Below are 23,166 nucleotides of genomic sequence, written 5' to 3'. Positions count from 1 at the left end.
TAGAATACCAAAATGTATCTTCAGTAAGATAAAAGCAAATCCAGGGAAATTACAACTGGTCAGAATTTGATGAGACTACTAAATACTGAGCCAGACACATTCTGAGAGATGTTCCACTGGGAAAAATGTGTTATCAGTTCTTCCTTTGGACTAAATATTAAAGGTTTATTTTGGTAAATAGTTTTTGCGTTTTCAATTCTCCTTCTAACATGACATCATACAGCAGTACCAGCAAATTGTTCTAGGATGGCAAAATGACAACACTGCCCTCTGGCTTTGCATACAAAGTAGTATTTTTTTTTTGTTTTTTTTTTTTTAGTTTGAGTGTTAACAGTTAACCTTTGGTCACAGGGCTTATAAACAAAAAAAGGAGGTTGTTTAGATCTTAATTTGTTACCACTGGAAGAATGAAGTCTTAATCTTGAAAAGAATTTAAATAAATCTATTACCTATAATAAAGAAATCTATGGTCAATTTTTGGCAGAAATTTAGCTATTGTTTAGTTTTACCTATCCAAATAACTTTTGAATGATTTTTACTGAGTCATGCAATCTCCTGAAAACAGTTTTGTATTATAATTTTAAATTTCCATAACCAAGATACAAATACCATAACAAACTTTCAAGGTAGGAGCTACATATATTTAACTAGTTATAGCATTTTTGGCAGAGAGACAGTTCATCAACTTAATTATCTGTTCTAACAGGAGATTACACTGATAAATTCACAAATGATACTCAAATCCATTCTAATTAATAGACCCTCTTCCCTTTTTTTTTTTTTTTTTTGTATAAGTCATAGGACATTTAAGTGTTAGAACTTCCAGATTTTTTCCCTTCCCTTAAAAACAATGGATTGCAAAGTATGGTACAAGGACCATATGATCCCAGGAAATCCCTGAGGGACAAGATGTCAAAAGATTTTATTTGCCTATTGAAGCACTCCCTTTTCCAACTACATAGTTTGAGGTTAGATTTTCTTCATATAATTAACCAAAACAATATTGTAAGAGATTGGAGACGCAGATAAGGTAACCAAATGTCTTCTATAAAGCCAAGCATTGAGATTTGCAAAAATATGCAAAAGAATGACATTTTCTAAACTTATGTTTTTCATAAAGTATTAATACTCAACAGGTTATTTTAAATTAATATTTTAAAACTTTCCTAGTTACCAATAAAAAAGTTCTCTGGGATCATCAACAATTTTTGAGAAACTGGAAAACTGCTGCAAACTAGAAAAGAACCATTCAACCTTTTTGGTGACTACCAAACTGGCCAAGGAATATGCAGGTTTGTGTAAGCTATACCCTAAACATTCAATGGTACCAACTATTAACTGTGACCCCTTGGTGTAATTCTGAGCTTCACTTCCAAACCAAGCCAGATATTTCTGGGCTAGGCTGTAATTCAAAGAGATTCTCCAATTACTAGCTTGTATGTTGACCATTTTATAAGTTCTTTTTGAATTCTAGTTTCTTCAGCTCTCTGGTTGTTCTTGAAGGGGAGGAATCAGTAAGAATATTATATCCAAAATATAAAGGGACCTTCTGACCAAAAGCCATTCCTCTAGAAGTGTTAGGATATGAAAAAGAAAACTGTCAATAACCACATAAAAACATGCTCCAAATAACAAATAATTGAGAAATAAGAATTTAGATATGAGATTTCACCTCATATAATGCTAAAAGGAAAAATGATAAAAATTGAGAAGGGAAGAGAATGACAGGTACACTGATACACTGTTGATGGGAATATTATGATAGAAGTGTTAGTCCAATTATTCTGGAATCCATTTTGGAAATTTGCAAGAGAAGTGACTCAATTGTCCAAACTCTTTGGCACAACTACTGGTAATATACCCAAGAAAGTCAAAGACAGGAAAAAAAAAAAAAGATGCAACATACAGAATATACCAAAAGTCAGTACAGTTTTAAGTCCACTAACACTTTGGGACACATTGAACCAAAATAAACATAACACTTTTGTTGCAGCAAAGAAAGTGCTCCTTAATTGGGGAATGACTAAAAAAATCCATGAAATACAAAGGTGAGAACATCTTGTGTATTTTCCCCACTGTGATTGGGGTTAAGTGACTTGCCCAGGGTCATACAGCTAGGAAGTCTTAAATGTCTGAGGGCAGATTTGAACTCAGGTCCTCCTGACTTCAGGGCTGATGCTCTATCCACTGTGCTACCTAGCTGCCCCTTTGTGTAGTTTTTTTAAAAAAAAAAAGACATGTCAGAAAAATGGGAGATTTGCATGAACTAATGCAAAGTGACAAAAGCAGAACTAAAAATATTCCTTTCAAATGGAGAGATCTCCCTAAGAGGAATTTAACTCTTATTGGAAAATATGAAACATCCCTTCATTTATAACAACTGAAAAATAGATGACTAGAAGTGAGTATCATACACATTGTTGGATTCAGTCATGTGTATCTTTTTTTTTTTTGGGGGGGGGTGTCATAATATAGGATTCAAAGAAAGATGGGCTTGGAAATAACTTATTTAAAGACCAAAAAGGTATCCAAAAAATTCTTAAGATCATTGTAATGAATCAGGTTATAGTTCTGGCTATATCACTACAAGTTTCATTTGTCAACTGATTACCTATGCCATAAGTCTGTCAGGATCGAATGTAAAATGTTTACAGTTTTCAAACTGAGTCTTATTAACATTTGAAAAGGAAACCTCACAATGGACTGTTATTTTTTGGGTTCCTTCTGGGCTTGGAGCTTTCATTTCTGTTAAAACATTTCCCCAGAACAAGATTTTTCAAAAAATCCCTTGACTGAAGGACTAGTAAAAAAGCCCCAAAGCTGGGGGTGGGATGGGGGAGGACTGGAGAGAAGTAGAGGTATAACAAAAGGATTGAAAAATTCACCAATCCATATTGAATCAGATTTGAGGTAATCACTAGTTACTTCCTGAGGCCAGTGATCACTTACAACTACTAAGTACTTAATGTGGTAATACCGTTGCTTTTCCATAAAATGGACATGTAGAACAGAAGACCTTCTGGTAGACTAGATTGTACTGAACAGAGGCTTTCCCTTTTTTTCCCCTGAAACAATCAGGGTTAAGTAACTCTTAGAACAGGGGCTCAACCTGAAATCTGTGCTTTCAAAAGATTTAACAACTTGGATGTAAAAAATACATCTTCACTAATCTCAAATTTAAATGTATCATTTTCTTCAATTATGAACTTTTAAAAGCACATTACTCTGAGGGGGTCTATAGATTTCACCAGACTGTAAAATGTTCCATAATATAAAAAGAGATTAGAATCCTGGTCTCTAGAAGGCAGCTGATTCAATTTTGGCCAGCTGTGTTGAATCCTGGAGAACTGGCCATCCCATTCTGCTCATGGTAGACAAAAAAAAAAATTGGAGAAGTGAAGTGGGAGATCATTTTGACACATTAATTTTAGCTCTTACAATTTGCTCTTAAATAGCATTTTCCCCCAAAGGAAAGGTTTACTTAATTATGATAATTTTTGTAGCAAAGACCATTCATTGGTGGGTACCAAGAGGAATAATCATAATTTTCTAATGAACCTTCTGAATGTCAACAAATCCATTGGAGTTATTACAAGATTGTATGGTTTAGCATTTTAATATATGATCATTCCCTCTAGAGAGAAAGTACCAACAGCAACATTTGGTTCAAAAATATTGTAAGGGGAAAAGAGGAAAAATTCAGTAGGAATTTTTCTTATCTAGTTTAATGTGTAAAGTGTTAAAAATTCTGTATCTGCAGTGAACATAAAATATAGTCCTTACAGACAACACCAGAGCTATTAAGAGTGCTTAAAACACTTTCATTTAAGTAAACCTAATAAAGACAACTGTTCACTAGGACTTTTCTTTTAACAGGTCAGGGTAGAAAATAAAAAATGACTTTTGAAGTCTGCACATTTTTGAAAAGCCTGCTCAGCCCTTTGCTACTGAAAGAAATGCAAGATGATTCCAAACTCAATGTGGGGTGTGGAGAAAATCATCAGTACTTATTAAAATCACAAAATCTTTGTATAATTTTATAGGAGATGGGGGAAGGGAGGATCCAGGGGTAAAAGTATTTTTAAAAAAATCAAATATGCAGCAAAGAAATATTAAGTGTTCAAACTAAATTGTTCTTTACTACCCATCTTGATGCTGGGGAGGAAAAAAAAAGTCAGTCTTCTTGCCATTGGTCAACATCCTCTATTTACAGACAGCTCCAGGGTTATAGGACCTTAACATAAGGTAGTGAGTATTTTTCACAGGATTTAATGGCAATTACTAACACTAATGCTGAACTGACCGTCTGATGATGCCATGACACTACTTAAAGCAGAATTGCCTGAGTGACCTTTGTATCATTTTTAAGAGCCCCTAAAATAATGGAACACTGGGTGAACATTAGACTTGGCACCAAAAAGAGCAATTTGGCTTCATCTTCAAAATAAGGCACCTAGCCAAAATTAAGTTGGTAGCACAGAAATAGAACTCAGAGTTCTTAACTACCAGTCTTAAGCTTTGTCCATTAAAAAAAGTTTCATTCTAGTTTTCCTACTGAGGTTTTAGAACAGCTTACTGGTTGACCTCAAATACAGTCATGTGGGTTATGGTTTCCAAAAATGATCAATAAATGTCAGCACCTAGTAGTGTGTGCACATGAGTAGGTGTGAAGTCAAATACAATGGTCATCCTTTGCTCAATTCATGAATTACTGACCACCTATATAGATGATCGTTTTAAGGGAACGTCTTAACTCTAAAACCCCCAATTCTGCAGAATCTTTTCTTAATACACCTTTTTACCCTGATACCTATAAAGGGATACCTAAGGGGGAGCCAATTGAGATAATTCGAGATAATTACTCTCTATTTAGTGGGATGTTTGTTCCAAAACTGGATTGAAATACAAATCTTGTTATTTAGCTTTTGTGGTTGTTTCAAGATTTCCTTTGGAAATAATTTTAGGAGATAGAAAAACGGCTAAGATTAGAGCACCACTATTATCTCTCTCAAAAAATGATAATAAAAAAAGAACCAATCATTTATTTTAAAGATACCATAGGAGCCATAAGCTTCAATTCTGAGCTCATTAAGATTACTTTAGTATCAAAGCCACTGGAATGATTAGTTTCTGATTATTCCTGGTAATGAGAATTAAACAGAGCACTACAGGCTTATCAGGCAGTAACTCTCAATTCCAGCACTATTCACACATCAGTCACCCAGAAAATCTTTCTAACCTGGCATCAAATTAACTATAACTTTTAAATAACCTGTTATTTTAGAATATCAAACATTACAGATTTACTCTGTGCCTGGCTTTCTAAGATAATCTTCTTTGCTTCAGCTAGTGATGCCATGTCCAAGCTTTACTCTTTAGACAGATGATGCAGTAGCAATACCATTGAAGCAGGGAGGGGGGAGAGAGAGAAGACTGAAGGGAGGGCTTATCATGCAGTTGCCACCGAGAAGAGCTCAAAAAATTCTGTTTTCCTTATGTGGCAGCAAAGGCTGGATCGAGATCATGAAAGCAAGAGATACTCCAGTGACATATACTGCCGGTAAAAAGCTCCTAGTAACAATGAAACCGAGACCACAAAATGCTTCCCAGCCCACAGCCCTAAACCTAGTTTGATAAAACGGAATTCTTTAATTGTAAAACGCTGCAGAGACTGGACTGAGAAATAAGTAATTTTCTTTCCCCACCCCCCTCCCTTATTCCTAAACCTTTCTCTAAGGGCTTGGGGTCGAACGTTCCACTCAGATTTCAAAATGCAAACAGATGTCCCATTGGCCAAGGAAAACGGACAGCTACGTTTCATTTCCTAGACGTGCCGGAGCAGGGTATTTGTTTTTTTGTCTCCCATATTAAAAAGGGGTACCGAGACCCTCCTCCCAATTTCATTTGTAGTTACGTGGGTGGGTGTTATTTGGGAAGGGGGGATGGGAGGGCATCAAACTTTCAGGGTCATCCCGTGCCCCTCCGCTCCCCGCAAGCTGGTTCTAAGCAGACATGGGCAAATGTTCAGAGAAAGCTGGGGTTGGACGGGGATGGCGGGGGTGGGGTGGGGTGGAGGTCCTGCCCGGAGCGTGCTTGGAGATCCCCCAAGCAGTGGGTTCCAGAAGGTTTCCAACCGCCCCACCCCTTGGCTGGCTCCAGGAGGGTTTCGTGGTAGGGAGGCAGCTGCACTGGGCTGGCGGGCGGGGCCGGGCCTGGGCGCGGGGCTGCCCCCGGAGACCCTCCCCAGGCCGCTGGCCTGTCCGCGAGGGCCGGGGGAGCGCTGCGAGGGCCGGGGGCCCAATCGCCTTTCACCCCCGCCGCCCCGCTCGGGGTCGGAGCCCTCTCCTGGGCCCCTGGTCAATCGGCGGAGGCGCAGGGCGGCCCGGGGCTCTGTAAAGGGCGAGGCCGCAGGCCCGGCCCTGCCCAGGGTCGGACCTTCTTTCCACCCCCTCCCTTTCTGTCCCCGGGGGCCGCTCCCCGCCATCCCCCGGAGCAGCCCCCGCATGGCCAGGCTTCTCCCCGCGGCCGGCCCGCCCCCCCACGGGGGTCCTCTCACAGCGCGGCGACTCCCTCCGCTACCTCCTCCCAGCCCAAAATGGCGGCGGCCCGGACTCTTCCTCGCCCGCCTTCCCGGCCTCCTCCCTTGCCTCCCTCCCTCCCTCCCTCCCGGGACACGAATCCCTCCGCACACGCATGCGCCCCAGGCGCGTCCCGCCAGTCATCTTTCAGCCCTTCGCTCCCACCCCCATCCCACTTTCGGATCTATTTCCAGCCCTGGAACGCTTAACTCCATCCATAGGCTCCTGAACTGGGCCGGGAAAGAGTTGTTCCCGCCTTCAATTCGTCCCCAACGAATGGTGACAGAGACGGGCATGAAGCCGAGCTCATTTGGCCAATCAGACCCAAAGGCGGCGCGCCCGAACGGGGACTGCTGGGTTTTGAAGTTCTTAAGGCGTGGTTGTGGAAGTGAACGGGATTCTGTTCCTCTCTTTCTGACTAGATAAACTACAATCCCCAGCAGGCGTCACGGCTCACGGTCTTCCCCCCCCCCCGCCCGCGTTCCCCGACGTCCTCGCGCTCTTGCGGCTGGCTGGGGCTGTTGCCGAATTCTCTGCAAGATACAGGGCTTAGGCAATAGGCATTGCAGACAGGAGGCTGCTACGCAGGCACCGAGCCGTTGTCGTGCGTGGCAGCCGTGGCAACAAATAGGTCAGTTTAGGTTTGCAGAGCTCCATCTTCAGCCAGCTCGTCATCCTGTAGAATTAAGCCTCGCCGCCCCTTGCAGGGGCTTGGGGGAACGCGGCTTCCTAGCTCCTCCTCCCCGGCTCCACTTCCGGTGCCAGGGCCCGGGAGGAAGCGGGGCCTGCTCCCGCTCGCGCGGACGCCAGCCCTGCGGCCATGCTGGCGGCGGGCGAGGCCGAGCTCGCGGGAGAAGGGGCTTGGCCTTCCCGCCCCAGGCAGAGAGCTGGTCTCCGCGGCGGCGGAAGCGTCCCTTCCTGCCCCTCACCCCGCCCGGTTGCAGCCAGACTCCGTCCCGGCTCCGAGTCCCTCCCATCTCGTCCCCCTTGTTGTGCTGTTCACGCCCCTCCCCCGACCCGAGGTCCCTCGGTTGTAGTCTCGCCCGCCCGCACCCGGCTCCTGGCCGCTGTCACAGCCTGGCGCTAACGGGCGGCGTCTGGGCGCCGCCTCCCCCCGCCCCCGCTCCCGCTCCCGCTCCCGCTCCCTGCAGCGTCGGCAGCCGAGCACGTGCTCATCGGCTCGGGCCCACGGCCCCGCTTTGCCCCCTCCCCACGCAAGTCTGGTGTTCCGCAATCGGAGCGTCAGAAGTCCCTAGCCCCGGGGCGGGGGCGCCGCAGGGAGGGCAGACTGTCCGGGGAACCGGCCCGGGGAGAAGTCGGGCTTGCGAGCCCGGTCTGCGGGACCGAGACTTGTGGTGCTTGGGTTCTCCGGGCTTACCCGCCACAAAATGGCTTCCTTTCCCTTTTCCGAGGGCGTCCCGGGGGGGGCGGGGGGGGGGGCTCCCTGGGGCTTAGGGATGAGGCTTTTGTCTTATTCTCCTCTGCAGCGGGACCTTCACGGAGAAGCTTCTGCTCCCAACAGGAGAGAGCTCTCCCTCCCCATCACGTCCCCCAGCTCTCCTGCAAGCCCCTGCGGCTACCCTGGAGGAGACAGAGGTAAGGCTGCTTTCCTGGCGGAGAGCGATCCAGGCCCGAGGCCTGGCTTTGGATGTCTGTAAGGGACAGAGCTCTGGAGGCCCGGCCCTGTGCGGGAAAGGGCGGATCACCCCATGGTGGGGGTGGGGGGCCATGGCAGCGGCGTCTCCGAAGTGTGTTTTGGACTTGGGGAGAGTTAGCTAAGGACCTGGGGCCCGGAGCTCAAGGCCACACTGTGCCACTTACCATCAGGGCGACTTGGGGTAAGTCACAGCCACTCCAAACTTTAGTTTTTCCTCCCCTGCCAAATGAGGGATTTAAAATAAATAATAAAGGAAGGAACTCAGTCTGTGATCTCTTAGGTTCCCTTATATGTATACAAAAACGCTCCAGCTTGCTGCCCCTCTCCATCCCCTTGTAGAATTTCCAAAGCTAAATCATCTCCTGACGGGGAAACACCCCTCATAAACCACATAAACACACAAACCAGCCCTCATATTTGATAGTAAGTTTTTGGTGGAGGTGTTGGAAAAGGAAAGGTAGCTCTGAGGTAGAGGTAGAGCTGGCTTGAAGCGAAGGAGCTAATTTGCAGGGGATTAGAGAAAGCTGATGTCCTAATGTATCCTGCCTGACTTGCTTTTTCCAGATGGGGAAGTTCCAAGTTGTCATTTGGAAGGAGCCCTTTTGACAGAGATAGCATCAGTTCCTCTGAATTTTTTTCTCCTCTATATGTTAAAATGATAATATGTTGTTGAGAACCCCATAATATCCCCATACTCCTCTATCTCCTCATCCAGTCCTTCTAGCTCCCCTCCAGCATCCTTAAGGAAAGCTCCTAAATCTTTCACCCAAGAGAGATACACCTTTCAGCATATTCTCCCAAGCAGAAGTTTGCACACCCAAATTACATAATCTATATCTCTAGACGTTGTATTTACAAACTCTCAATGCATGCAAACTAAGTGTCCTCATATGCACCTTATATGTTCACTACAATGCAGTTTACATCCTTACACACATTCCCTTCACAGCAACATAAATGAGGGAGTGCCGCCTCATTTGACAGACTCATACTCAGCTGAATAAATTACTTCCTAATCTCTCAGATTCACAAAATACCCTGCCTTATTATTTGTTTTCCTTTTCTCCATCCTGACAGTCACCACTACCCACTGAGGAGGATTTTGCTGCAGAATCACCCTTCTTAAAGAAAATAAACATCTGCTTTCAGCCAGCCCAATTCATTTTTTTTCTACCCCCAAATAGAATTCTGCTTGCTCCCTGATTTCTTTTTTATACTCTTGCCCTACTTTTTTTTTTTTTTTTTTTTTTTTTACAATTTTATTTGCATGTTTGTATTCCTGTTCTTTTCAAGTAACACTTGCAGATTTTGGATGCCCCCTTCTTTGCAATCTTTTCCTGTCCTAAGGCCATAGGCCAGTCAATGTCTAATTGTTTCATTTCTCACACTGCCCCTCTCTTTTCTCCTTATCTTAGAGCTCTGGGATCCCCTTCAGCCCCAGTATACCACCTGAGCCCCCTGATTCTGGTGGCTGTCGGCTCGTGACCCCTGGGATGGATAGCCCATCAGAATGGAAAGAGCCAGCAAAAACTAGCAATGGCAGCAATGAATCGAATGGAACATCCCAAGCCAAGAGCCCAGATTGTGGCTCTGCTGAGGCACTGGGTAGGAGGAAGCACAGGCGGCGGTCCTCAAAACGCAAAAGGCACGGATGGCGGCCCTACCTGGAACTGAGCTGGGCCGAGAAGCAGCAGAGAGATGAGCAGCAGAGCCAGCGGGCCTCCAGGGTTCGAGAGGAGATGTTTGCCAAGGGGCAGGCTGTGGCACCCTACAATACCACTCAGTTCCTGATGGATGACCATGACCTGGAGGAGCCAGACCTAGGGAACCCCCAGGGAGCCCCCCACCAGGGTTCTGGATGGGAGGAGGAAGATGGGGGAACTGGGGACATTGATGGGCGAGGGAAAGCTCAGGGGGAGTTTCTCCAGAGAGACTTCTCAGAAACCTACGAGCACTACCACGTAGAGAGCCTGCAGGGTCGGAGTAAGCAGGAACTGGTGCGGGACTACTTGGAGCTGGAGAAGCGGCTTTCGCGGGCCGAGGAGGAGACAAGGAGGCTGCAACAGCAGCGGAACCCCTTGGGGCCGCACCCCTGTGAGCGGGCCCAGGAACTGGCAGCTGAAGTGGAACGCCTGAAGATGGAGAACCAGAGGCTTCGCCGGGAGAATGAGATGTGGGGCCGAGAAGGCAACAGCTCTGGAGAGAACCCGGGCTCCTAACCCCCAGCTCCCCAGGGCGGACTCTGAGAGGGAGGGAGGAGAAGCCGCCCTGCACTGTGGCCCAGGGGGTGCCCCCCTCCGGCACACACTGGAGCTCAAGGCCTGGCTCTGGACAGGGACCGCTGGGAGCAGAGTTCCAGGTTTGAACTTCTCCTTCTTCTTCCAGCATGCTGCCCCACCCAGAGTCGAAGTTCCATGAAGACAAGTTAAGTTTGTTTTCTTGCTGTCCCTTGTTCTGGTTTTTTTTTTTTTTTTTTTCTGTAGTAAAATTAAAAGTGTCTTGATGAGGGCAAAGAGCAGTTGGGTAGAAATTGCACCATAGAGTCTGATGGGACCCTCCAGATAGCCTTGTGTGATGGAGACACCTTTAGGGTTGGGACATTGGGGGAGTGCTCTCTCTCCTCCATGGGAAGGAGCAGAATGTGAAAGCGTACCCAGCCCCAACTTGTCACCCTCCAGGTGGGGTGAGAATTGTTCGACTATGACCCCACCTCAGTCCCCAAGGAGGTCTGGCTTTCTCTGAGCTAATGGACACTTGAGCTAAGACTTATTGAATGGGACTTAGGACCAGAATCATTCACGTCCTTTCTTAGGTGATGGAGAGAAACCCAGGTAATGAATGATCTACTCCATCCATTCCCCTAGTGTTCCTTCAAGAAAATGAGGCTGACATCAGAACCTTTGCACTATGCAATGATGATAATAATATCTAGCATTTAGAGAGTGCTTATTTTGTGTCAGGCACTGTACTAAGTACTTTACAAATATTGCCTTATTAGCTCATCACAATAATCCCAGGAGGTAGGTGCTATTTAATGATAAATTTAATGATAAAAATTTTGAGGCAAACAATGATTAAATGACTTGCCCTCAGTCACTTAGCTAGTAAGTGTCTGAGTTAGGATTTGATTTCAGGTCTTCCAAACCCCAGACTTAGTATTTACTGTGCCACCTAGCTGCCAGTTATGCAAAGAGAGATTAGAATAAACTGGGTAGCCTGGACTTCCTTGCTTGCCTTCACCCTTAGCATTTGGAGATTACAGGTATATTCCATGTCCTTGCCTTCTGACATGCTTTTTAAATATAGGTCCCTAGGAAATGAGGGAAGCCCTAGAAAAGGAGGTCTGCTTTACAGAATCAGAAAGAGGCAACAACTACCTCTTAAGTCAATTGGCAAACATTGATTAAATGCCTACTGTGTGACAGGCATGGGGATGCAAATACATTCAATGAAACGTTCTCTTCTGGCAAAGATCCTGAGATTTAATGGGGAAAATCCTTGGTACGAGCTTATATGGGGATCGTTCCATTCCAAGTTGAATGGGCAGCATTGGACCACATGCTATTTTTATCATCTCCATAATCGGTCCTGATCACCTTGTCTGAATCAGGACACATAATTGAGAGGAATGGGAGGGAACAGTGAGGTTATGGTCGCGGCTGTTCCTTGGATGGAACTTGATTGTTGGCTCAGGGCAGAGGAGCAGCAAAAACAAGGTCTTTTACCTTTGAGATAGATCAGCCCCTCGTGGCAGAGCCCTCCCTCTCGGGATCAGGCTATTCTGGATTAGAGCGGTGGCCATGAGATTGAAAGCTGGCAGGGCACTAAATCCAATACTCTCATTTTATAGATGAGGAAACTGAAGCCCACCCAGATTTACATGACTTGCCTGAGATCACAAGGCTAGTAAGTGCTATCAGGATTTGAACCCCAATCCACTGGTAACTCAATCACATGCTTTCCACTGTATTATTTCCATCCCCATCTAGTTGTTCCTTTAAGACCTATTGTAGTGATCCTTTCAGAATGAGCAATCAGCCTATTCCCAAAAAAGGGGCCCAAGGTTTACTTTAGCCCCTGTTCTAGCCAAAGCAGGAGATTGACCCAGTTCCATACCCTGAACCCCCCAGATAAACTCTGAAGAGACCTGCCTTCTCCTGAAGGTAATTAGGGAGACTGTATTGGGCAAGAGACAGCTCAGAAAAGGGAGATAATTGGAATTGCTGACGAGTCAGTGGGTCATCTGGTGCTGAGTCACCCAGCACTTAGATGCTGGTGCTCTGCTACCTACCTGGGACAGTTTTCAGGATGGTGCACTGACCCGGTGACAGATCCTCTCACGGAGACCAGAGCATCAAAGGTCACTCTCTCTAGGTTTTCCAGACAAAGCAAAGCTGTGCCCTTGGGAAGAAATGCTGGGTAAACATATATTCTCCCTTTGTTCTGCGGCCATACCTAACCAGGGGACTTTACAGAGAGTGGCTGGAGGAAGAAGCTATCCCTAAGGAGGTGGGGATGGAGACTTGACTTTGGGCACTGAGGAAGTCTGATAAAGAGGTAGGGACTGAATGGGAGAACAGTCTTTACCCTGAAGGAATTATGGTTGAAAGAACTGGCTGGAGCTTGGAAGGGAGAGAGTAGGGGAATTAACAGGGGATTTAGGTGAGTGTTTATGGGGTATTAGAAAAGGGCTGTAGATCAAGATGAGTGGGATGGAAGTGGGGCTGAAGGGTATATGTAACTAGAGCAGGACCCCAGCCTAGGGGTCCCTACTGCTGTAGGGATTAAATTGTGCTCTTTAAAAGGAAAGCTTTTATTAGCACTGGAGGAGGAAAGGTGAGTTGTTTGGACCAGTCCTTAGCAGGGTAGCCAAGGTTACAGGAAAGGAAGGACCAGCTTGTTCTTTCTCTGCCTCCCACCTCCAGGCCCACACAAACACTTAACCTTCCTTCTCTCTAGCTGCCTGAAACAACCCCATTGGGAAGGTGGTTAAAGTCCCCCCCTCCCACCCACATGCAGCAGCAGAGGCCATTGCTAGGCTCTTTTTAACCAGCTTGTCTTCCTTTGAAGGAAGAACAGCTAAGAGAGGTCCCTTCCTGACCAGGGGACTAGCAGACATCCCCATGCCTAAGTACCCCTCTTGACACGGACCAAGCTGACTTGCCCTGTTCTCAATTCACCCAGGGTTGAAGGGGAGCAGAAATAGTATTTGACAGATTTGATCTCAGGTCTTCCAGGAACCTGATTTTAGGGGGCAAGGCCACCAGAATTCAGCGTGGGGACTTCTCTAGAAAAAACAACTTGGGCATTGAAGAATCCTGTAGATTATTAATATTGTTGTTATTAACCTGGAATCTACTATTTATTGACAGATTTTTTTAGAGGGGTGCTTATAAACTTGGATGGGATTACATTTTATTTTTTTCTTCCATCATTATTTAAAAACATTTTGTGAAGAGGTCCATGGTCAATGATAATACAAGTTTGGAAGACAGGTAAGGGAGGCTATGAGAAGAGAAGGTTTTTTTGTTCAACATTTTCTTCATTTTAAAGACATGATTATCATTCCACTAAACTAGCAGAGATGAGTACTCTGAGAGAACATTTAACACCCACCACTGTGAAGATGACCGGATGGTGGCTTTTTTTTAATGTTTAACTAGCTGCTCCATGGGTGGGGAAATGTAAATCAGCCCTCATAAATGCAAAGAAAAGCTTTGTAAGCTGAAATTGGGGTTTAAATGAAACTCCTTATAAAGTCTAGTTGGTTAAGCATAGCTCAGATTAAGACTGCAACTTACTCATACACCTCTTTGGGGTTTTGAAAAACCCTCTGCCATGCAGGAACATCCATCCTCACAGCAAGACTGAGAAAGCTAAGTGATTTTGTCCAGTCACACGTCTTAAGTCTGACATGGAATTTGAACTTGGGTCTTCCTGATTCCAGGAGCAGTGTGGTCTTTTTATTCCATCGGGGGGACCTGAACTACAATTCTGGTTTTCAGCTGGCCCCCATCCCTCTGCCCCACTGGCACCTCTTCCCTATTCCAGCACCCTAAAAATCAAACATTATTCTAGTCTCAGGGAATGCATTGAAGACCTAGAGCCCTAACCTCTTTCAGCAAAATAACTTTTCCCCCCCTTTCTGACCCATTCCCCTTTCCAGAGAGAGTCTCTACCATCCATGTGGCTGCCCTTCTCAGCCTTTAATTGGGAAATATGGAGATGAAAACAAGAGAACCCCCATGATATTTACTGGTGGTGTGCCCCTCATTTATTTCTGGGGTCTTAGGCCTGTACTATACTTGGATATAAAATTACAGGATTGATGTCAGATCCTAAGGATTAAAGTCCAGGCCAAAAGATTCCTGAACTTTGAGAAGCTCCCAAATAAAGACCACTCTGCTCTAGAAGTTCAACATACATGGGAGTGGAGGGAAGGAGAGACCCCCTGGGTACTCCACCGGGAATAAAGTGCTTACAAAGAGATAAAAGAGGGTTGGAAGGGAAGCAAGGGCAGTAAATGGTGGAAAGCAAAAAAGAGACTGCTTGCCTCCCTGGGAGGAATATCTGAAGAGGGACTGTGGGCATGTGGAGGCAGGTGTGTGAATGCTTGGGCACGGGCATTCGTGTATACGCTTGTCCATGCCAAGTGTGACCAGGCAGGGCACTGGCCCTTTAAGTGGGGGTGCCAGGAACAGGCCTGCCTTTTGCCACAAATCCAGGGCATACTGGGCATGTGCAAGAGAGCCTTAGCCCTGGTGGGGAGGGAGGCAAATGGGTTCTGTGGGCTGCCAGTCCTGACTTCCCCCACCCCCTAGCCTTCTACCTTCCTGCCTGGCTGAAAAGGCTGATGCCCTTTTCTCCTCCCAGATTCCAGGGCCCCAGTTCTGCCCACCAGTGAGCCAGAAACCGTCTTGGACTTGGGGGCAGTGAGACCTCTGATCCATCAAGGACCTGAGAGGAGGCAGCTGCCCAGGAGAGGGACCTCTGCCCTCCAGTTTTGGGGGGTTGTGGAACTGCACCCTGGCGAGCATTATTACCACCACCATCTCCCCTCCCCTTCCCCCTGGCAGCCCCTTGCCCCAGGCACATGTGGCACATGGAATTCATGTACAGGGCCACCTGCCTGAGCACATGCTGCTTCTCCTAGGAGTGGGGGAGGGGGCCGCCTCCTTTTCTGCTTTTTTCTCCTCTAGTCAGTAAAATGACGTTAGGAGAGGCAAACCTATCTGTCAGCACCAAAGCTAAAGAGGCATGGCCCTTATTTCTCTCCCCTCTCCGCCCCCCAGTACCATGGGGAGCTTCCACTCTAGGGGAACGGGTGACAGACAAAAAATGACGGGGGCGGCTGGAGCTCTGCTGCAGGAATCATCTTCCCAGAACAGTCCTCCTCATCATGTTTCTCTCCAGTAAAGAACCCACTGCAGCTCCTTATTGGAGACTGCTCAATGGCCCTACTAATGTCTTCTCCCAGCCCTCCTGGGCCCTAAGCTCCATGTGCGGGCCATTTCTCTCCTTAGCCAAACCTGTTCCCATCCATCACCCAGCTGCTGAGCTTTCCCTCGTGCTACCCCCCACATCTCTCCCTCCACCTTCTCCCCTACCATCCCTTCCCTGCCAGCTCTAGAACCTGCATACCAAAGCCTGAAGGGACCTTTGAGAACAATTAGTCTAAACCTCTCATTTTGAAGATGACTGACCAGAGGAGAGGAAAGGATTTGCAAAGGATGACAAAAGTCCTGGCTTCCCCCTTCCACAACAGAGCAGAATTCCAATGTAGATGCTGAGTTGTTCTAGATCACAGACTCCCCAGGGCAGGCACTAGGTTTTAAGTAAATATTGCATTATCAGTTCAATCAAACCAAGACCCTCCACCCACCCACTTTTGCCACTTCCCTGTCCCTCCTTCCCCCATCCTGGGACTCCTATTGCATTTCTTTTGCTTAGCCTGGCGGTTGGTCCTGGCATAGGAGCTGTGTGCCATGGTAAACAGGCACCCCCGGAGTCGGGGGGGGGGGGGAAGTGATGGTTTGAGAAGGGAGTGGGGAGAGGGGCTCTGCTCACTAGCCTGGCCCAACCTAGTCTCCATCTCTGTCCTGCACCTAACAGCCGCGGTTTCCTGGCCTTTGATGTCGGGGAGCCTTCCTTCTCCTCCGTGGTCCCCTCCTTTCTTCCTGGGGTCCTCCTAGGACCAGAGAGCTTGATGTACTTTTTAATTAGTGGGAGCAACAGCCCGAGGCAGAATGGCCTTAGTAGGTGGAGGGCTGGGATTGAGTTGGAGTCAGAAGACCTAGCCAAACTCGCTGGCTAGATGGCTTCCCCCCATTCCCCCCATGCACCAGGTGTTCTTTTTTCTGACCTTAAGCTCCCTCACCTGTGAAATAGGGGCAATTATGCCCGGGGTGTGGAAAGTGGCTTTGTCCACCTTGAGTGGCAGTGTGAACCATTGCAAGGATTTCTTTTTACTAGTCCAGACAATACAGGTCTTCAAAGCAACCAGCTTTTCTTAAGTACCTACTATGTGCCAGAGATCTGATATAGAAATAGCAGACCCCTCCTCATCTTTGCCCAGAAAACCCCCCAGATGTGGTCACAGAGTCAGATTGAACATGTACCAGTATCGGGCTAAGTACTGGGGAATTCAAAGAAAGGTTAAAGACATTCCCTTGATCTCAGAGAGGTCATGGTCTAATGGGGGAGGCAATATATAAACAGCCATGTTGAAACAAGTCATTCAAAATCAGTTGGAGCTAATCAACAAAGGGAAGGCACAGGCACTTGGGGGGGACTGGGGAAGGATTCCAGCTTTGATGGGAAGGAAGTCCAGAAGTAGGGGTAGGAGGGTAGGGGGCTTGGGAGAGTTTAGAAAAGGACACTGAATTGGGAGGGGGAGGCAGATGTAGGATGTCGGAAGGAAGGAGCATTTAGGTAGGGCCCACTACGTGCCAGGCTCTGTGCCCTTTACCAAGATTGCCTCATCGGGTCATCACCACAACCCTGGGGGGCAGGGGCTGTTCTTATCCCTGTTTTACAGTTGAGGAAACTGAGGTTAAATGATTTGCCATGTTCCTGTAGTTATCTGTCTGAGGCCACATTTGAACTCAGATTCCGGGCCTAGGTCTGTCCAATGAACTTTGAGTTGCCTCCTTAAGGTAAGAGGGGACGAGGATATGGAGGGTTTTTAAAACCAGAGGAGTCTACATTTGATCTTGGAAATGACAGGGAGCCACTGAAGTGTACAGAATTCGAGAGTGGGGGGAGAGACCTCCATCAGAAGCCCAGTTCTGAGTAAATTGCTTAAGCCCCCAGGGGCTTGGTCTCCTCACCTGTAAAGTAAAGGCTTTCTCTGATCTTTCCTTAATAGTGCACTTGGGAGGAGGGATGGAGGTGGGGGGCTATGGGCCGTTTGCATAAATTTGCATTGCATTCTTTTTCTGGGGATTTTGTCATTGGTATTCTACCCAAGCTGACCTACACACAACCTGTTTGTACGTATGTGTGTATTGACATATATGTATGTGTGGGGGTCGCTGCTTAAGCTGGAGCTCTGAGGACCGGTGGGGAGGAGGGAAGAGAAGGTCTCCCCCCACGCCGTTGTCTCCCATTGGAGATACTGTGTCTGCCTTCTCTCTGGGGGGAAGCAGCTCAGCCCCTTTCTCCACCCCTACCCCCTCCAGGTCAGGAGACAGAAAGGCCATTGTAGACTTGGAGAGAGCCGTGGGGGCAGGCCCAGGCCCAGGCCCCGACTGTTTCTGGCAGAGGGACAGCATGGGCAGCTGGGCCCCAACTGGTTCATCTTCTTTTCCTGGCTATATCCGAGGAGATTGCTTTGGCCTGTCTGACCGTACTGCCCCCTCCCCCCCACTCCCACCTCCCTGATGCTGGCCCAGAGAGCTCTACCAGAGCTGGACTGAAGCCTTTGGAGGCTTGGTCCTTAGGGCAGCGGCCTGAGAGAGTGGGCCTGAGAAACTAAGAGGGGCTCTCCTCTGAAGGCCCCCCTACTCTTGGGATCACAGGGGTCTCTCTCCTCCTCTTTCTGGACTCCCTCTTTCCCACTGCACATGCTCACTGAGCCACCTTTATGATTCAGAAATTGTTACAGCTCAGAGAAATCTCAGGCTACAAGCTGTAGGCAAATGAGATAGATTACAAGTGCACCAGCTCTGTTGAAGCTTCATTCTCTAGAATCAAAACCTCAGAGGTAGAAGGGACCTTGGAATTAAGTTAATATTACCTTTGTTTCTGGGCTATCAACTTTCTTTCTCTGGCCACCAATCTTCTATATATGTGCATATATATTTCCTATGTATGTACATATATGTGTGTGTGCATGTGTTTTACCCTATTAGATTATGAGTCCAAAGGCAGAGGCTTTTTCACCTTTATATTTGCATTTCACCAGGCACATAGCAAACCCTCGATAAAAGCACAGAAGTGAGACCAATCAGCACTTGAATAGGTAAATTTCCTATTCACCATGGGAACACAAGGCTGTTAGACTTCCCTTGCAGACCTCAGGTGACAGACAACTCCTTACCTACTGAGCCATCATTATCTATCTGCTGGGGAGGGGCATAGTTGTGATTTCTGGGCAGGTTTTCCTGTAATGTTTTGTCCAAATACCATGCATGCTGCGTCATACTTCCATTTATTACTTCCAGGCATCTTCCCTGGGGGGTATGCTGATAATGTTTAACAAATGGCTCTCCAGAAAATGTATTCAACCCATCAAGTTTAATCTGAATTATTACCATTTTCTCCACTATCTTAAATTTAGACAATCAATAAAACAATAAATCCAGCTCTGATTGTAGTTGATTTCTAAAGTATAAATGCTCTCAATGAAAATTTGAAATCAACTTGTTTGAAACATTTCCTGCATAATACACCTGACTTATTGGCCATCTTATTCCTTACCTTGATCTTACACCCTATGGACCAGAAACCTGAAAATGCCCCCGGATTCCTAATCAATTCAGTTTGGGCTGGGCTGGGCTGGGCTGGGCTGATAGGAAAAAGCAGACTCATGTGGGGCTGCTCTATCTGCCTGGCCTGGGCCTGGCCCACCAGACATGCTTTTAGCCACCATGAACCGATTGTCCTTTCCCCTGCCGCCACCTGTGCCTGCCCCCCCACCCTCCCCTTCTTGCTCTGGGAACTGTTATTAAGTCTATACCATCATTGCTTCTGGGAAAGGGGATATCAATCAAACTTTCCTAAGGCTCCACTCACTTCCCCAGTGAGTTGCCAGACCAAAACACCCTCTCTTGGCCACTCCTCCTCCATATATTTTGTCTCATCCTATTAATGTCAGCTCAATGACAGAAACTTTCTCACTTTTATGTTTGTCTCTTTCTGGGCACATAGTAAGCCCTCAATAAATGTTTTTCCTTCATGGCTTCCAATGCGGTTCCTTGTTGGCAGATGAATGAAAGAATGAATGAAAAGTATTAAGGGCCTACTATGTTCCAGGCACTGCTCAGCACTGCAGATGTAAATCCAAGCAACCCTTAGACTGCTCAGAAGACTCAAATATGTACACACACCCATACCTGCCTACATATATAACTCGTAGATGTTTGTTGAGCAGTCATTTTTACTCATGTCCCCAACTTTTTGCTACCCCACTTGGAAATTTCTTGGCAGAGATACTGGAGTGCTTTGCCATTTCCTTCTCCAGCTCATTTTACAGATGAGGAAACTGAGGCAAGCCCATTCAGGTCACACAGCTAGGAAGTGTCTGAGGCCAGATTTGAACACAGGAAGATGAGTCTTCTGACTTCAGTCCCATAACTCTATCCATTGCACAACTATCCTATCCTAGCAACTCCTATGTATTTAGATACATATATATTTATGTGAATGATGGCTGGAGAGAAGTGTTTTGGAAATGGAAATAAAAAAGGGCTAATGATTGACATGTCCCTCCTAAGCATAGGATCTTGACTTGATTACTGATATTCTTCTCATAGCTAGGGTTGGAAAAAGGAGAGTTTGGAAGAATGATAGGGAGATGATCCAGTAATAAAACATATCTAAATCTACTATGTAACAGCTTTTCAAACACTCAAAGATAGGTATACTAAGTATATATGTATGTGTGTGTATTTAGTCATTAATTTATTTCCTTTAGCTTGGTTTTTTTTCCAATTAATAACCATTTTCTACCTCTTCTCTACATAATTAAAACATTTTTAAAAAGATTCATAACATACATATAATCAAAAAAGATTCCTGTATTGACCATGTCCAAAAAATATTTCATTTTACAATTTAGATATTGCAGGAGTGGGGGTCATGTGTTTCATCCTGAGTTCTTTAGAATTATAGTTTGCCATTGCATTAGGTAGAGTTTTAAAGTCTTTCAAAGTTGTTTTCATTTACAGTATTGTCATTATGTAAATTGGTCCCTGGTAGTTATGCTCACTTCCTTCTGCATCAGTTTCATAGAGATCTTCCAAGTTTTCTGTGAAATTACTCATATGAAATGTTTTTTTAATAGAAGCTTTTTATTTTCAAAACATATGCAAGGATAATTTTTCAACATTGACCCTTGCAAAACCTTGTATTCCAATTTCTCCCTCTTCCCCCCATCCCCTCCCCAGATGACAATTAATCCAATATATGTTAAACATGGTAAAAATATAGGTAAAATCCAATATAGGCATATATATTTATACAGTTATCTTGCTGCACAAGAAAAATCGGATCAAAAAGAAAGAAGAAATGAGAAAGAAAATAAAATTCAAGTAAACAACAACAAAAGAAGTGAAAATGTATGTTGTTCTCCAGATTCAATTCCCACACTCCTCCCTCTGTGTGTAGATGACTCTTTTCATCACAAGATCATTGAAACTGGCCTCAGTCATCTCATTGTCGAAGAGAATCATGTCCATCAGAATTGATCATCGTATAGTCTTCTTGTCATGTATAATGATCTCCTGGTTCTGCTCATTCACTCAGCATCACTTCATGTAAGTCTCTCCAGGCCTCTCTGAAATCATCCTACTGGTCATTTCTTAGAGAACAATAATATTGCATAACATTCATATCCCATAACTTATTCAGCCATTCCCCAATTGATGGGCATCCATTCAATTAGTAGTTTCTTGCCACTACAAAAAGGGCTACCAAAAACATTTGTGCACATGTGGATCCCTTTCCCTCTTTTAAGATCTCTTTGGGGTACAAGCCCAGTAGAAACACTTCTGGGTCAAAGGGTATTCACAGTTTGATAATTTTTGAGCATAGTTCCAAACTGTTCTCCAGAATGGTTGGATTTCTTCACAATTCCACCAACAATGCATCAGTGTCCCAGTTTTCCCACATCCCCTCCAACATTTGTCCTTATCTTTTTCTGTCATCTTAGTCAATCTGAGAGGTGTACTATACACCTCAGAGTTGTCATAATTTGCATTTCTCTGATCCATAGTGATTTAGACCACCTTTTCATATGATTAGAAATGGTTTCAGTTTCTTCATCTGAAAATTGTCTGTTCATATCCTTTGACCATTTACCAATTGGAGAATGGCTTGAATTCTTATAAATTTGAGTCAATTCTCTATGTATTTTAGAAATGAGGCCTTTATCAGAATCCTTAAATGTAAAAATGTTTTCCCAGTTTATTGCTTCCCTTCTAATCTTGTCTGCATTGGTTTTGTTTGTACAAAAACTTTTTAACTTAACATAATCAAAATTATCTATTTTGTGATCAATAATGAGCTCCAGCAATTCTTTGGTCACAAATTACTTCCTCCTCCACAGATCTGAGAGGTAAACTATCCTATGTTCTTCTAATTTGCTTATAATATCACTCTATGTCTAAGTCATGAACCTATTTTGACTTTTATTTTGGTATATGATATTAGGTGTGAGTCAATGCCTAGTTTCTTCCATACTAGTTCTCAATTTTCCCAGCAGTTTTTTTTTTTTTTTTGTCAAATGGTTAATTCTTATCCCAAAAGCTGGGGCCTTTGGGTTTGTCAAACGCTAGATTGCTATAGTCATTGACTGCTGTGTCTTATGACTCTTAGTCCACTGATCAACTACTGTATTTCTTAGCCAGTACCAAATGGTTTTGATGACCGCTGCTTTATAATATAGTTTTAGGTCTGGTACAGCTAGGCCACCTTCATTATATGCCATGTTTTTCATCAACTGTTTTCCAATTGATGGATACCCTTTTCATTTCTAGAACAGCTGTAAATATTTTTATACCTATCATATTTTTTCTCTTTCTTTGTTATATTAGTCTTTCTGTTACAACCCTTGCCTCAGGATAGACCACAGCCCTTAAAATTCCCAATAATGGGGAATAGATTGGTGAGACACTGAGGAAATTTCCACAAATTGCCAGAAGGATGCAGGTTTTTAAGAATTTTCCATTTCCTCTGTTTCCATTACCCCTGAGAGTCACTTCTTTTTTTGAAGGTCATCCCTTTTTAGGAGATGGGGTGCAGAGAAAGCAGAAAGACATTTGCCATGTAGACTGAAGTCCCCTACTCCATATTTGACTAAATTAGATTTGCAATCAGGTCCCCTCTACTGCCAATAGATGCTGGGACTGAGATTGATGGTGGGAGAGCTGAGACCAGCCTGTCTGCAATGATGAAACCATCAGGGAAGTGACCGAGCCCTATGGAACAACTTGAAGGGTAGCCAAGATTCAGAGTCCAGTCCTGAAGAAATGGGAGTGGGATTGGTAGCTGCTAAGAATCTTTCTACCTTCCTACTTTTCTCTTGCATATATGTATGTATACATGTATGTGTATACACACACACACATACCCACACCTCCTAACCTATGTTTACAAACAGGATCCCACAAATATAATCTTTTTTCTTTGATCTTTGAACTTTGGGAGCCCAAGTGCTTCTTCATCAAGCACTTGGTGAAGTGGATCCCAGACAAGAAAAGTTGGGAGTCA

The 23,166-nt window shown here is 45.2% G+C and overlaps 1 protein-coding gene across 1 annotated transcript; it reads left to right on the top strand.

The window, feature by feature from the left end:
- Positions 1 to 7,140: 7,140 nt before the first annotated feature.
- On the top strand, positions 7,141 to 10,676 carry HEXIM2 (HEXIM P-TEFb complex subunit 2). The gene is made up of 3 exons (XM_031965990.1): positions 7,141 to 7,209; positions 8,066 to 8,174; positions 9,651 to 10,676. Exon 3 carries the CDS (start codon positions 9,729 to 9,731, stop codon positions 10,452 to 10,454), a length of 726 nt encoding a protein of 241 aa, XP_031821850.1. The 5' UTR covers positions 7,141 to 7,209; positions 8,066 to 8,174; positions 9,651 to 9,728; the 3' UTR covers positions 10,455 to 10,676.
- The last annotated feature ends 12,490 nt before the right edge of the window (positions 10,677 to 23,166 follow it).

The sequence above is a fragment of the Sarcophilus harrisii genome, chromosome 4 (genome assembly GCF_902635505.1).
Source record: "Sarcophilus harrisii chromosome 4, mSarHar1.11, whole genome shotgun sequence".
In the NCBI taxonomy this organism is placed as follows: Eukaryota; Metazoa; Chordata; class Mammalia; order Dasyuromorphia; family Dasyuridae; genus Sarcophilus; species Sarcophilus harrisii.
This window is presented reverse-complemented; position numbering and strand designations above follow the sequence as displayed.